The sequence below is a fragment of the Mus caroli genome, unplaced genomic scaffold, assembly GCF_978045245.1.
Source record: "Mus caroli unplaced genomic scaffold, Mus_caroli_1 scaffold_9, whole genome shotgun sequence".
In the NCBI taxonomy this organism is placed as follows: Eukaryota; Metazoa; Chordata; class Mammalia; order Rodentia; family Muridae; genus Mus; species Mus caroli.
Genome location: NW_028227264.1, coordinates 76,783,849 through 76,797,229, shown reverse-complemented (window position 1 = coordinate 76,797,229; position 13,381 = coordinate 76,783,849). Strand labels below are relative to the sequence as shown.

The following is a 13,381-nucleotide window of genomic DNA, read 5'->3' as shown; positions in this document are numbered from 1 at the left end:
TCAAGCCCGTGGCCTCTCACATTACCAGCCACATACTCTGCCACTGAGATGTGTATCAGCCACCAAACACGGATATGTAAGAACTTTTTTGATTCCATGATCAAACCCAAGTCTAGGGGTCACAGTTTGCAGGTGGCCCAATCTATCTTTAGCTCTTTTTCAGTTTGTGCCAGTCAGCAGGTGTCCATCAGGGTAGGACCTTAGGCCTCCAGGTTAACTGGAAGGGCAGAGATTGGAACCCTGGACCGCATACTAGTGCTGCAAAGCATCATGGGAGCAAACAGTTATTTTCCCTATCACGTGGGACTCTGATGTCAGGAGGCAGGCAGTGGGCATCTGTAATCCTAGTTACTTGGGGGCTGAGGCAGGATGAGTGCAAGTTTGAAGCTAGGCTGAATCCAAATTTTAAAAAAACGAGCTTGGAGTAGTAGACCATGCTAGCCTGACTGGTAAAAGGCCCTGGATCCATCCTCAGCGTGGAGGTAATAATAAACAAAAGGTAAAGATAGTTCTAAACTGGCCTTGGGGAGTCACACCTGTAACTGCAGTACTTGGAAAAAAATTGGTTCTAGCCTGAGCTACAGAGAACTCATGGTTCCTGCTGGCAGGGCCTGAAGGCCTGATGTTGCCTAAGTCACCCTGTGTGGTCCTGTGTCTTAGCTCCCTATCTCCCTTCCTCCCTTCTTGGTTCTAGTGAGCTGAGGGCCTGCCCCAGGCCCTTCTCTGTCCATGTCACCCATGACTCGGGTCTGCGGGTCCTCAGTTGTGTATTTCCTCATGGTGGCAATGCCAGGTGTCCCCTCAGGATTTGGGCTTTGGGATTGTTTCCCCCTGGGCTCCTTCCATGTGAGTGAGCCTCCTCCTTTGTCTCCTGTGCTCTCCAGTATGTTCCCCAGGACCTCCTTCCCGTGTACAGGGACAAAGTGGTACCCGTGGCTGACATCATCACTCCCAACCAGTTTGAGGCTGAGTAAGTAACCACGTGGCCACAAGGACCAGATAACCCAGAGAGCCCTGCAGAGCCTGGGCCTGTCTTCACATGTGCCCTGGCAGCCCCACATATGCCCCTCAGGCCTCTAGGTGTCCCTTAGAAAGCCTGGCCTGTACTAAACTGATCATGTCGCCCTGGCCTGTAAACCTGGACCCTAACCCTGGAGTAGTTCTAGGGAATAACAAGCACTCTTGCCCTCTGGTTCTTGGTCCATGATCCTGTTGGTCCACAGTACCTCCCTGCTGGCCAGATGCTCCAAGGAGACAAAGAGGTCATGCATGTCCAACTGAGGGCTGATGTGGCTGGGAAGGCTCAGGTGGAGCTGCAGGTTGCAGATCTCTCTCAGAGCTCAGCTCACATGGCCCTGATTAGCTACAGAGCCAGCTTCCAAAAAACACTGCCAGTTACCCAGCCTGGCAGGGCACAGGCCTCTCTGCCCTGTAAGCAGAGTCCTGCAGGTCCTATATACACACTCACTGGTGGGTGTGGCTAGACTCAGCAGCTGAGGGCCCTCTGCTTGCAGCAGGCTGAGGCAGACAGGTGGGGAGTGCTGGTCTTTCCGGCCCTCAGAGTTCCTTGAATATTGGTTACCTGACCGAGCTGTGGTGGAAGTCAGTGGGCGCATAGGTGCTGCTTCTGACTACGGTCCTCTGTAGGGTTCGCCACTGTTGGGAGCATCACCATGTATACAATTTCCCATACCACACACATCACCCTTGAGTTTCCCACCTCTCATTTTGTGTTCAGGCCTTGCCTGGTTCTTGTGGCCAGTAGATGCTGTGATGGCTCCTGTGGGGATGTAGGTCAGGCGGGCGTCGGGATGGCTGTACTGTAGGGTCTGGCTCACCCCTCCCATCTGTGTCCCAGGTTGCTGAGTGGCAGAAAAATCCACAGCCAAGAAGAAGCCTTCGAGGTAAGGAAGCTTCACACACTGCCCTGTTCACGGGGGAGGAGACAGACCCCCCTCTTCAGGAAGGCATGGGTACCTGGGGGGTACTGAGTTCTGACCCTGGGTGTGATGTGCACCTTGTCACTGACTGATATCTCTGTCAGCTCTATACTCAGTCCACCATGTGCCCCTGTCTGTGACCTTGCAGCTGCCACAGCAAAGTGTTCTCTCTCGGCTCTGGAGAGTGAAGGTCCAAAATGCAGGGGCAGGTGGGGTACACTCCCTCTGTGGCCCCCAGAGGTCCTTCCACCTCCAGCTTCTTCTGATGGGAGTGTGCTGTGTTGGCTCATGGCTTCAGCTGCCTCGTGATACAGCTCAGCTGTCACCATGCTTTGGAGGACAGCAATCATCCTTCTAAGACTCTGGGTCTGCGGGCCACTCAGCTGTGGCCTCAGAGTACAGTGTGTCTTTTCACACATCAGTCCAGGGCGGTCAGTGTGTGTGATGAATGCCTACTGTGTGTCAGGCACTGTGTGAGCTCTGGACATGATCTCATCTATTGAGCCACACAGCCTGCTGTGTGCCAGGCACCTGAATCACCATCATGTCCCAACACTGTTCTGGTTAGCTTCAATTCACACCATCCTACCCAGAAACAAGCAGTTGGCAGGAAGGAGCCACCGAGAAGGGTCTCACTGGGCCTGGGAGCTACATGTGTCCAGGGCTGATAGGCATCTTCCATTTTTTTGTTGTTGTTGTTGTTTTGGTTTGGTTTGGTTTGGTTTTCGAGACAGGGTTTCTCTGTAAAGCCCTGGCTGTCTTGGAACTCACTTTGTAGACCAGGCTGGCCTTGAACTCAGAAATCTGCCTGCCTCTGCCTCCCAAGTGCTGGGATTAAAGGGCATCTTCCATTTTTAAAGACTTATCTATTTGTAGCTTCTGTGAGTTTCCCTGCATGTGTATGTGTGCACCATGTGTATGTCTTGTATCCTCAGAGCCAGAAGAGGGTATCAGATCCCTTGGAATTGGAGTTAAGGACAGTTGAGAGCCACCATGGTGGTGTTAGTAACTGACGCTGAGTCCTCTGTGAGAGCAGCTAGTGCTCTTAAGTGCAGATCCATCCCTCCAGCCCCTTGATGGGGATTTTCAGTGACAAACCCAAGCAGCTCCATATACCACTGAAACCATTCTTTCCATCCTCTGTGACCCTAGAGAGTACAGTGTGTGTAGTATATAAGTTCATGTATGTCATTTCCCTCTGAGTGGACAGTGGCTAAGTCCACACCTTGATCCGCTTGTATAGGCACCCAACAGTGTGCCCTCTGAGGATGGCAATGCGGACTAGGGTATCCATCAGGTTTAAACCCACTTGAGCCTGGTGTCATGGCTCACAGCATTTAAAAGAAAGATGCAGTGACCTCTCTTTGAGTTCAAGACCAGCGTGGTCTACATACAAGTTCAGATCAGCCAAGACTGTATAGTATAATCCTGTCTCAATCAATAAATAAATAAGAAAAAAAAAACAATACAAGCCAGCTCAGAGGGAAGCTTGCTCCTCATTGGTGGATATGACTAGCTTCCTAGGTCCTCAGGAGTTGGGGTGTGACCCCCTTGCTTCCTCATTGTACACTCTCAACTCCCAATGGTGTGACTGCAGGTGGCTGGGCACTGGCTTGGCTACGTGTCTGCAATGTTCAGGTTCTCCAGAAGCCCATCAAACACGCTGATCATGCCTGGCTGCTCCATCTCTAATTGCAGAGAGGACAATGACCTACCGGGGCCTGTCCCCCTGTCCCCTTGGGAAGCTTGCCTGTCAGGGAGAGCCCCAGTGTGTGGATGCTGACACTCTCCCTTGCTGCTGGCAGGTGATGGACTTGCTGCACTGTATGGGTCCCGACACTGTGGTCATCACCAGCTCTGACCTGCCCTCCTCACAGGGCAGCGACTACCTGATCGCGCTGGGCAGCCAGAGGATGCGTAAGTGCCTGTCCCACCTGCTCCTGCACGTGCCTGGGCCCATTGTTTATGTAGCCAATGGCATTCAGGCCTCAGAGGATGCTTGGGGCTCAATAGGAAGAAGCTCATGCTGGGTCAGCAAGGGGCTGGTTGCTCTTGTCCCCCAGGAGAGTCAGACACACAGAAGGCAGGCTCAAGATAGGGCTCTGTGGAGCCTGGTGGGGCTGGATGGGGTGCTGGGGACATAAGCAGACTCCCCCACCCCGACTTCCTGGATGCACTGGTATCCGTGCAGTGCCTGAATCTCATGTCTGGTGAGCTCCCCTACCGTGAGTCTGTGGCCTATTCCAGTGCCAGCTGCATCTGGCTTCTGTGGCCCAGGTGGCCAGAGGGTGTAGATATCTGTTGGGCTGTGGTGACTTCGTATACAAGCAGCACCTTAGTTAATTGTTTGAACAATATTACAATGCACAGAGCTGAGCCACTGGCTCCACCCACTAGCTCCATCAGTGAGCATTCTGGATGCACAAGGGTCTAGGGTTGTGTATCTGAATGCTTGTGTGCTGCACACATGCATGTAGACACAGACAGCCAATGCATCCAGGCAGTTCCTGGCTCACTGAGTGTTCAACACCATGCTGACGTCATCTTCTAGGGACTCTCTCCTTTGGGACAGTGGAGGCAGTTGGGGGTTGGTTATGATAGTCCACACGAGTCCCAGAGCTACTGAAGGATGCCACACCACATCTGTGTGACCATCGGAAGGATGGGCAGTGCTGGCCTTCCTGTCACTTAAGAGATGTGGGGACAAAGTTGGGCTGAAAGGTCTTCTCGCTCTTTTTTTTTTTTTTTTTTTTTTTTTTTTTTTTGGTTTTTTGAGACAGGGTTTCTCTGTGTAGCCCTGGCTGTCCTAGAACTCACTCTGTAGACCAGGCTGGACTCGAACTCAGAAATCCGCCTGCCTCTGCCTCCCGAGTGCTGGGATTAAAGGCGTGCGCCACCACGCCAGGCCACATGTTCTTACTGTAGGGGTGACCAGTGTCTGGCTGAGAAGTCTCAGACCCAGTGACCTGGCTTATGTCCTCCCCCAGGGAAACCTGACGGCTCCACGGTGACCCAGCGCATCCGGATGGAGATGCGCAAGGTGGAAGCTGTCTTCGTGGGCACTGGGGACCTCTTCGCTGCCATGCTTCTGGCGTGGACACACAAGCACCCGGACAATCTCAAGGTCAGTTGTACCTGTTGCTCCTCCCCACCATTCCCTCAGCACTCCTAGTGGGAAGGTAGTGTGCTATGGTTCTAACCGTGAGAGAGAAGAGCAGGTTAGGAGGGCCTGGGCCTGAACCAAGAGTCTGTGGGAGGGTGGAGGAGACCATGGACCCAGAAGCCACCCTGTCAGTCTGTTGCTATGTTTGGGAAGTGGATGTCTGTTTACATGTTTGGGAAGTGATGGCGTGGAAACTAAAACCTCAGGGGCTTGGATTTAAAAGTTGGTACCCAGGGGGCTCAAGATGTATGTCTGGTGCATGCATGTGACCTGGGTTTTAACCCTCAGAGTATAAAAGGTAGATTAATTTAAAAAATTAAAAGGACAGAAACTACCATTCACACAGGATACAGCCAGAAATCCTGGGCCCATGCAGTCTTTCAGATTCCTCCTTGGTGGGCCAGGAGCCACTTCTGTTGCTGGTCTTTGCTACTTTGTGGGTTCCTTTTTGCACCCTTTATCCCCTGGTTTTACCCCCTAACTGGAGAGGAGAGAATGAAGGGTCAGAGAGAGAGAGAGAGGGAGAGATCTGAATCTAATTTCTTTCTTGTTTCTTCTTTGAGCACAATTACTAACTGAGGCCCTAGCATTTATATACCCTCTGAAGAGTTCCCAGAATTCCAAACGGCACACAATCTACAGCTGGCAAAACCATGCCTTTGCTGGAGCCTGAGGCAAATCATAGTCACCTGCTCCAGACCATCTGAAGCAGCTCATATCCCATACCTGGAATTAAAATGAAAACATATTATAGTGTTTCTCTCTGTGTGTGCATGTGCAGTGTGTGTGTGTGTGTGTGTTTAAGAAACCAAATTTACATTATTCTCACTACATTTTCCAGTGCATAGCCCAGATCATTTCCTGCTGTGTAGCCATTGCCAGATTGAACAGACACTGACCTTGTGGGTAAAAAGGCAGTAAGCTGAGAATGCACACTGAAGTGTAGTCCCTCTGCTCTTATTCCTGTCATGGAGATAGGTCTTTCTATGGTTGTCCATCCCTTGTGTAGACATACGTTTTGTGGAGATAGGACCAAATTAGTACTAGGAGTGTACCCTAGCCACATCGGAGCTCAGGTGAGATGGAGCTGGGGTTTTGGTTTTTTTTTTGGGGGGGGTCATGCTGGGGCTTTTCTTGGGCAGTATGCAATCAATGTGTGGCAGCTGGGGCAGAGGAGTTTTCTTAAGGCAATGCCCGTGCATCTGTGTTCTCCTGGCCTGTGATCAGAAAAGCTGCATGATGACCAAGCAGCAGGTCCTTTACACAACTCCCCAGCAGCTCGAAGCCAGCATGTCCTCCCCCAGTGCTGTTGAAGGCAGAGCCACAAGGGCTGGGCTCATGGCTCAGTGGAGCACTTACCTTGCACACACAAGGCCTGGGTTCCATGCCAGCAATAGCAAATACAAAAAGAAAAAGAACAGAGTTGGAACAGTCCCTACCCAGTGTAGGCTGTCCCAGCCCTGCAGATGGTTGATGCCCCTCACTGTAAGGGACATGCTTGCATAGCTAGGTGAGGGCTGCCTTCCTTTAGACTGGAGGAGGAAGAGAGGATCTGTCTCTGGTCTGTCCCATCACTCTTCCTACCCTGCTCTGACCACATCTCTGACTCCTTGCCTTTATAATAGAGAGGGGAAACAGGCTCTCATGTGTCAAGTCCTTTGAAAACTCTGCATTTAAGTGTAGTGTGCTCACTCCTTTTCTCTTGTACTGGCTCTCCTCCAGCCTCCCTCAGGTGTAGGGCAAGCCAGGCTTGTCCTGTCTAATTGGCAGCAGTGGGGGTTCCTCTGCACAGAGAAGCAGAGTTTTGGCAGCTCTCGCCCTATGGAGCCTCACTGCGGGGCTCCCAAGACAAGCCCTGGTCCTTCCAATCCATGTCAGGGAATTGAGGAGTGTCTGGGTACTGGCAGGGTCCTCTGGCCTTGAACTCGGGGTGGGGCAGAGCTCTTTTCCTTTTTAGAGTCTTTAAAACTAATTATTCTTAGGATTTGTAATTAAGCACCTGCTGTGTGCCAGGTGCACCCAATATTGACAAGTCGTCCCAAGGTCAATGATGTCACATCCAGTGATGCATCTCGGTCCACAGAGAAGTGGGTAATTAACATCAGCTTGGCTCTTTCTCCACTCCTGTAACAAAATACCTGAGATCCTTTATAAAGAGGGAAGGTTTCTGTCTACTCATGGTTTTAGAGGTATCTGTCCCTGGTGAGCTGACCTTGTTGCTTTGCAACTTGTAGCTGTGCATCACGGTGGCATCTAGGAAGCAAAGACCTTGCACCAGGCCCCACCTCCAGAAGCTGCCATCCCTCCAATAGCACCCCAGACAGAGGGCTTAGCCTCTAGCATGTGCTCTGGGGGACCCTACAGATACAGACTGATGCAGAAACATCTGTGGGGTGGGGGGGAGCTATCCTGCAGTCAGCCCAGTGGGGGCCCCCGCTGTGTCCACTGTGGGTGTGAGGGACAGTGAGGCCATCTCCGTGGTGACTGAGGGAGCTGATACTTGAGGATGCCCTCTGTACAGGAATGCTCAGCAGGTGGGCCATTGCCCGTGTCTCTGTCTTTTCTATAGGTGGCCTGTGAGAAAACAGTGTCTGCTATGCAGCACGTCCTACAGAGGACCATCCGGTGTGCAAAAGGTACCTGTCTGTGTGCTGTCTTCCATGGGAGTAGTCCCTGATTGGAGGTGGGCAAGAGGGAGAGGGGAGCTCTCCCTTCCAGCCTCTGCCTGCTGCTATGTTAGAAGTGAGGCAGCAGGGGGCAGTGTGGCACCCCCTCCTGAAGCAGGAACTCAGAACTGTGGGAGAGGGAAGGATGTCTCAGGTTCCATCCTGCCCGCTCTGATCTTCCCTGTGCTCTGCAGCTGAAGCAGGAGAAGGACAGAAGCCCAGCCCGGCTCAGCTGGAGCTGAGGATGGTCCAGAGCAAAAGGGACATCGAGGACCCCGAGATTGTCGTGCAGGCCACAGTGCTGTGAGGACCACGCACATTCGCCCCGACACACAGCCAGCTGAGGTGTCCGTCTCCATCCCTGTGAAAAGCTGTAACGTCTGCCTTAGAGCCATGACTGAAACTCGACATCCGTGTTCCTTCCCGAGAGTCGAGTCTCAGCCAGTCTCTAGCGTGAAAATGTGCCATTGTGCTATTTTTTTAAAAAATGACAAAGCCGTCGTAGAAATATGTGATTCACAACCACGGTCCCTTCCCCAAAGGCCCTGGGCCTCTGACTGCCTCATGTTGCCTCATAGGTATGTGGAAGGTAGGTGGAGGAGACCAGCCTGCTGCCTCTGGACCTTTCTGTTGGTCACTGGCTGCCCATTGCCCCCTGTGTATACACAGACCTGATCATGTATAGACTCTGCCTGTGTCGGCGCTGTCTTTAAAATGGGGTTAGGTCTTAACCGTTGGCATCGGAAGAATTATGCCAAATATCTTCTTTGCCATTCTGGTCTTTCCCTTGTTCCTGCATTAGAGTTTCTGTGTCTCTGCTGCTCTTTGGGTGTCCCAGAATGTCCCATGAATGCAGCTGCTGGTCTGCGAGGGAGGGTTTCATATCCCCATGCTTGCACACAAGCATGTGGTCACTGTGACAGGGACCTTTTAAGGAACGGGAACATTCCAGGAGATCTGCAAGCCACCTGGGTGTCTGCAAGGTCTCCTGTAACTTCGGAGCAAATCCTAAGAAGTTGACCAACATGGGTTTGAGCTGCTGAGTGCAGGGCAGCTTGGGAGTTCAGGGAAGTTTGCCTCACTGGGCTTTTTTTTTTTTTTTGGTTTTTGATTTTTGAGACAGGGTTTCTCTGTGTAGCCCTGGCTGCCCTGGAACTCACTTTGTAGACCAGGCTGGCCTCAAACTCAGAAATCCGCCTGCCTCTGTCTCCCGAGTGCTGGGATTAAAGGCATGCGCCACAACCCCCATCTCTCACTGGGCTCTTGTGGGCACTCACACAGCCCCTGCAGGACTGTCAGGTGGCAGTGCACCTGCCACATGCTGCTGGGGACAGTGCATTGCTGCACAGGGGTTTGGACAGACAGGGAAGGAGAGACAGAGGTGGCTCCTGCCCCCTGGTGGCGGACTGAAGTGCAGGTTCTCTCCCCTCCCCTCCCCCTCCATTTCTGGATTCTGTGCCCACCTCATGCTGAGGGGCCAGAGGCCCTGATGTGAAGCCAGGGCCTCTGCCTCCTTGGAAGGTCTTCTCCTCTACAGAGCATATTGGCATTGTGTATGCAGGGGCAGCTCTTACACCCCAGCAGGGGACTGTGACGTGCCCCATTGTCTACTGCTCGGGGTGAACTTCCTGGCTTGGCTTCCCAGAGTTTAGGGTCCCTAGTCATGGCTGCGAGCTTGGACTTTCCATTCATGATATTATGATCTCTCTACCACACCCATATCCCTGCTCCTCAATCCTTGAGATATCTATCTTCTGAGAAGCCGCCACAGCCTAAGGGAGACCTGGGAGGCTGGAAGAGGTGGAGAGTGCATTATGCCTACCTCTTCCCCGGAAGCATAGGGTCTCCATGGAGCTCTGAGTGTTACACCCTTTCCCCATTATAATGCCCCAGATGGAGGAGAGATGCTGGTCCACATTCCACATGGACCTGAACCAGCCCATATTCTGAGGTGCCCATTGATAAGCCTTTTACAGCTTTGAAGGAAGCAGAGAACTGGGCTCTCTCTCTCTCTCTCTCTCTCTCTCTCTCTCTCTCTCTCTCTGTCACACACACTATAATTTTAAAAAGTACTTTGGTCATCAGTACCCCGGGACAAGATTAGCAAGCTCTCTGGTAAGGCCATGAAGCCTGACATGTGTCCAAGCCTGGTGCCGGTGTGGCACCTCTGAGCCCCAAGAGAAAAGAAAGCAAAGGCAGCAGGCCCGGAGTATCCAAGTCAGAACTGGCTCTTACTTTCACTTCCAGAGTTTAGTAAGGAAATAATGTGTTTGGAAAGGAAGCTGCATTAGCCCAGGGTTACCTGCTCCCTATTGGGGACATTGATTCTGTCTCAAAGCATCTCCTTCCACCTCCTGAATACTAGGATGGAATCACCACATATGACTCTTAAGTCGCTGCCTGCTCCTGTGCGGTAATCCCGGGCCTCTGTCTCGTTTCTGCAGTATGTTAATGATTGTAAAAATGACTCGATCCTTTTCTTTAGCTTATGAGAGCCCACTTTTTAAAAGTGGCTTGAGTCCCCCCCCCCCCAGTGGAAGCACTCTGGGCTTCACTGTGCTGAGGTGGGAATTTGAAAGGAGGGGACTGTGCGCCCTACAGACTGTGTTCCCAGTATGATGTCAGCAGCACCACCTGAGATAAGAGACCAGCACAGGCTGTTAGAGGTCAGGCTGTCTCCTGTCCTTGTTGAGGAAGGCAGGGGCCCTGGAAGGAGCCAGGTTGGCCAGAGCAGCACTGAGGCCTCTGCTGTGTTCCTGGGCAGCTGCTAGTTAGAGTTCCCAGCTCCCATTACTTCAGACCTTGCATTGTCTATAAAATGAGGGGGAAAAGAAGTGAGTGTATTTTGTCTCTTTGTTTCCTTGCAGCCCTTTTGGGGGAATCATTAACTTGGGGTATCAAGCCATACTTAGGTAGTTCTCACGTGCCCAGTGACCACTGGCTGGGCCCACCTGCTTGCACTGGGCCCTCCATGAGCCTTTCTTCTGGGGCAGCGTATTCACCTGGACCAGAGAGGGCACTGGAGTTTGAGTGAACAGGCGTGGACCCAGCTTTTGGTGGTGAACCTTCCAGAGAGTGCCACGGCCCAGTGCTCCCTTTTATTGCTGCCATCTGGGGTGCCTCTCTTATAGACATCCACGCAGCTACCTGCACTGAGAGGCCCTGGAAAGCCACGTCTGTCCATGTGACAGATGGATGCTGACCACAAAAGCCACCAGTGGATGCTAAGAATGGGTGTCCCTTCCAGGGGCAGTTCTGGGAGGTCAGGTTCAATGTGAGGTTACAATAGAGCTGCAGTCTCTGTAGGGAAAGCGGTGAATCAGGGAAGGCTTGAACCTGGTTCCCAGGTCTGAGTGAATGTCACTCCCCGACCCCCTGAATGATAGAGACGCACCCTGGGGTGGAGGTGCGTCTGGACATGCATGCGCCAGTCCCGATGCTTTTCCACACGTTCTGTGACAGCTGTAGATGGTGTCAGTCCTGTAGAACCAGAGAAGAGAGGTTTCTACCTCCACTTGCAGTCTCAGTATCTACCAGCAGGGGTCGGGGTGGAGCCGGAACAGTGTCAGAGGTCCAGGCAGATGCTGGTACCAGCAGATTAAACAGCAGCCATCCTGCTGGGAGATTTGGTGGTTGTTTTTTATTGTGTACATCTTTCCGTCAGGCCTCAGACTTAGCGTTGTGCAACACCTGACAGTAAGTGGGAGTCGGTGTGTCCCCAGGTCAGCCTGACATCCCAGGAAGCCATTGTGTCGTCAGCATGGCCAGAACTGACGGTTTGTGTTTCCTTGCTGACTCTGGTTTATTCTTGTGGCAGGCACCCTAGAGGCTGAGGCAGCAGGATAGCTATGGAGTAAGACACTCACACCACCCACCTACGCTTGCCTCCTTCCTTACATCCTCCCTCCCTTCTTCCTTCTCTTCCTTTCTTTTCTTTTTTTAACTTCTAGTGGAATAAACACAACTTTAAGATTCCCCACTATTGAGCCAGGCAGAGGATATCCTCAGAGCAGGAGTCTCCATCTCCCTTGGATTACCTCCCTGCTTGTGGCTGAGCTCCCCTGGGCCAGCATCTCCTCATTCCCTCCCCTGGTTCACCATTAGGCAGTTTCTGGTCTTTGTGCAATAGGATACACATTCCAGGTGGAAAAGGTCTCCCTGATGCCGTGGGAACCCCACCCTGTCCCCGACAGCTCTTGAATAACCAGTTAGAGCTGCCTCTGCCCTGAAGCTACAGATGGGTGGGAACAGATATCCATGGCTGGAAGCTCCCACGAGGCCTTGGGTATAACCTTGGCCATACCTCACTGCCCATCCTATAGAGCCAGCAGGTCCCATGAGACGTTGGGTAAAGCCATGTCTGCACCTCATGGCCTGCCTTGCAGGGCTAGGCAGTGCCCCATACAGGCAGGTTTAGGTGACTTGGACTGGGGCTCTGGAAGCCTCTGAGCTGCCAGATTCATGCCTGACATGTGGAGGATATGTCCTGGGCGGGGGGGGGGGGGGGGACAACACAATAGAGGACATGGGCTTAGCATATCCATCTCCCTCATATCCCACATAGCAGGAAGGCCGAAGCAAGGTCCCCTCAAAGCTCAGGCCTGAGTGAGTCCCAAAAAGACATCCTGAAACCATTTTCTGAATGATGGGGGGAGGGGACGTGTAATATCAGTGTTTTGTGAACGGAGGATGAGACGCAGGCGACATCTCAAATGCTCCTAGCTTCATAGCTGCCCATTCCTGACACACAGCCTGTCAGAACTTCAACCATGTGTTGAAAACCTGGACCAATTGGAGGATGGGCTGCACCTGTGGGGCTGGCCCGACCCTGCTAGTCCTCCCCAGAGACCACCCCTCTGTGGAGTCCCCTGGCCTTCAGAGCAAAGCACAGTTGGCCCCTCAGTCCCTGCTGCGCAGGAGGGGTGTGCTCTGGGTTCAGGTGGTCTCCTGCCCAAGTCCCCAAGCCCTGTGTACTGTGTCCCCTGTCAATGTGTTTGTGGACATGAGCACCTGTCAGCACTGTGTAGCTGTGTCTGTTTTGTGCTGGTCTGTTGTCTTCTATGACTATCCACAAATAAATATTTTCATTGCAGTTGTCTTAGTGTGGTCATTTCTCCCCAGCTGGTCCCTGGTGGTTACTGCTCAGAAAGAGCACCTGCATTCCCCAAAACAGTCCTCAAAGGAAAGTGTGTGCTTGTGGTGGCCTGCAACTCACCCTTCACTCTCTGCTGTCTCAGGGAACTGTTGGGTGCTTTAGGGCCAGCCCTAAGGCACTGAGAGATGGAGTATGCCCAGGTGATCCACCTGCAAGGAGCTGAAGACCAGCCATTGGCTAACGATCCAACAGTTCAGTTGCTCCTGAGTTCTCGTGCCACCTGGCTCCTTGACCTTTTGACAGTGACGTTGAATGGTGAGACTTAGGAGTTCCATGACTATAACTTTGTTATGGGCTTAGGTGTGAAGCATTGGAGCATTTCAGAGGAAGGCATGAAGGCGGGCGGGGGGGGGGGCTGTCTTAGAGAAGAGATCCTTGGGTCCCTATTTGGCCATTCAGCACGAGGGGATGTGTGGTCCTGCAGAGGCTGACAGGGACAGAACAGACAGTCTGGTGT

General features: G+C 52.5%; 1 protein-coding gene across 1 annotated transcript in view; it reads left to right on the top strand.

Moving 5' to 3' along the window:
- The window catches only part of Pdxk (pyridoxal kinase), a 29,234-nt gene extending 16,373 nt beyond the window's left edge, over positions 1–12,861 (top strand). Inside the window, exons 6-11 of the mRNA XM_021174523.3 lie at positions 885–970; positions 1,859–1,904; positions 3,746–3,857; positions 4,928–5,064; positions 7,673–7,739; positions 7,964–12,861. Coding sequence (XP_021030182.1) covers positions 885–970; positions 1,859–1,904; positions 3,746–3,857; positions 4,928–5,064; positions 7,673–7,739; positions 7,964–8,076 — 561 coding nt within the window. The 3' untranslated portion in view covers positions 8,077–12,861. The remainder of the gene's footprint in view (positions 1–884; positions 971–1,858; positions 1,905–3,745; positions 3,858–4,927; positions 5,065–7,672; positions 7,740–7,963) is intronic.
- Positions 12,862–13,381: the final 520 nt, after the last annotated feature.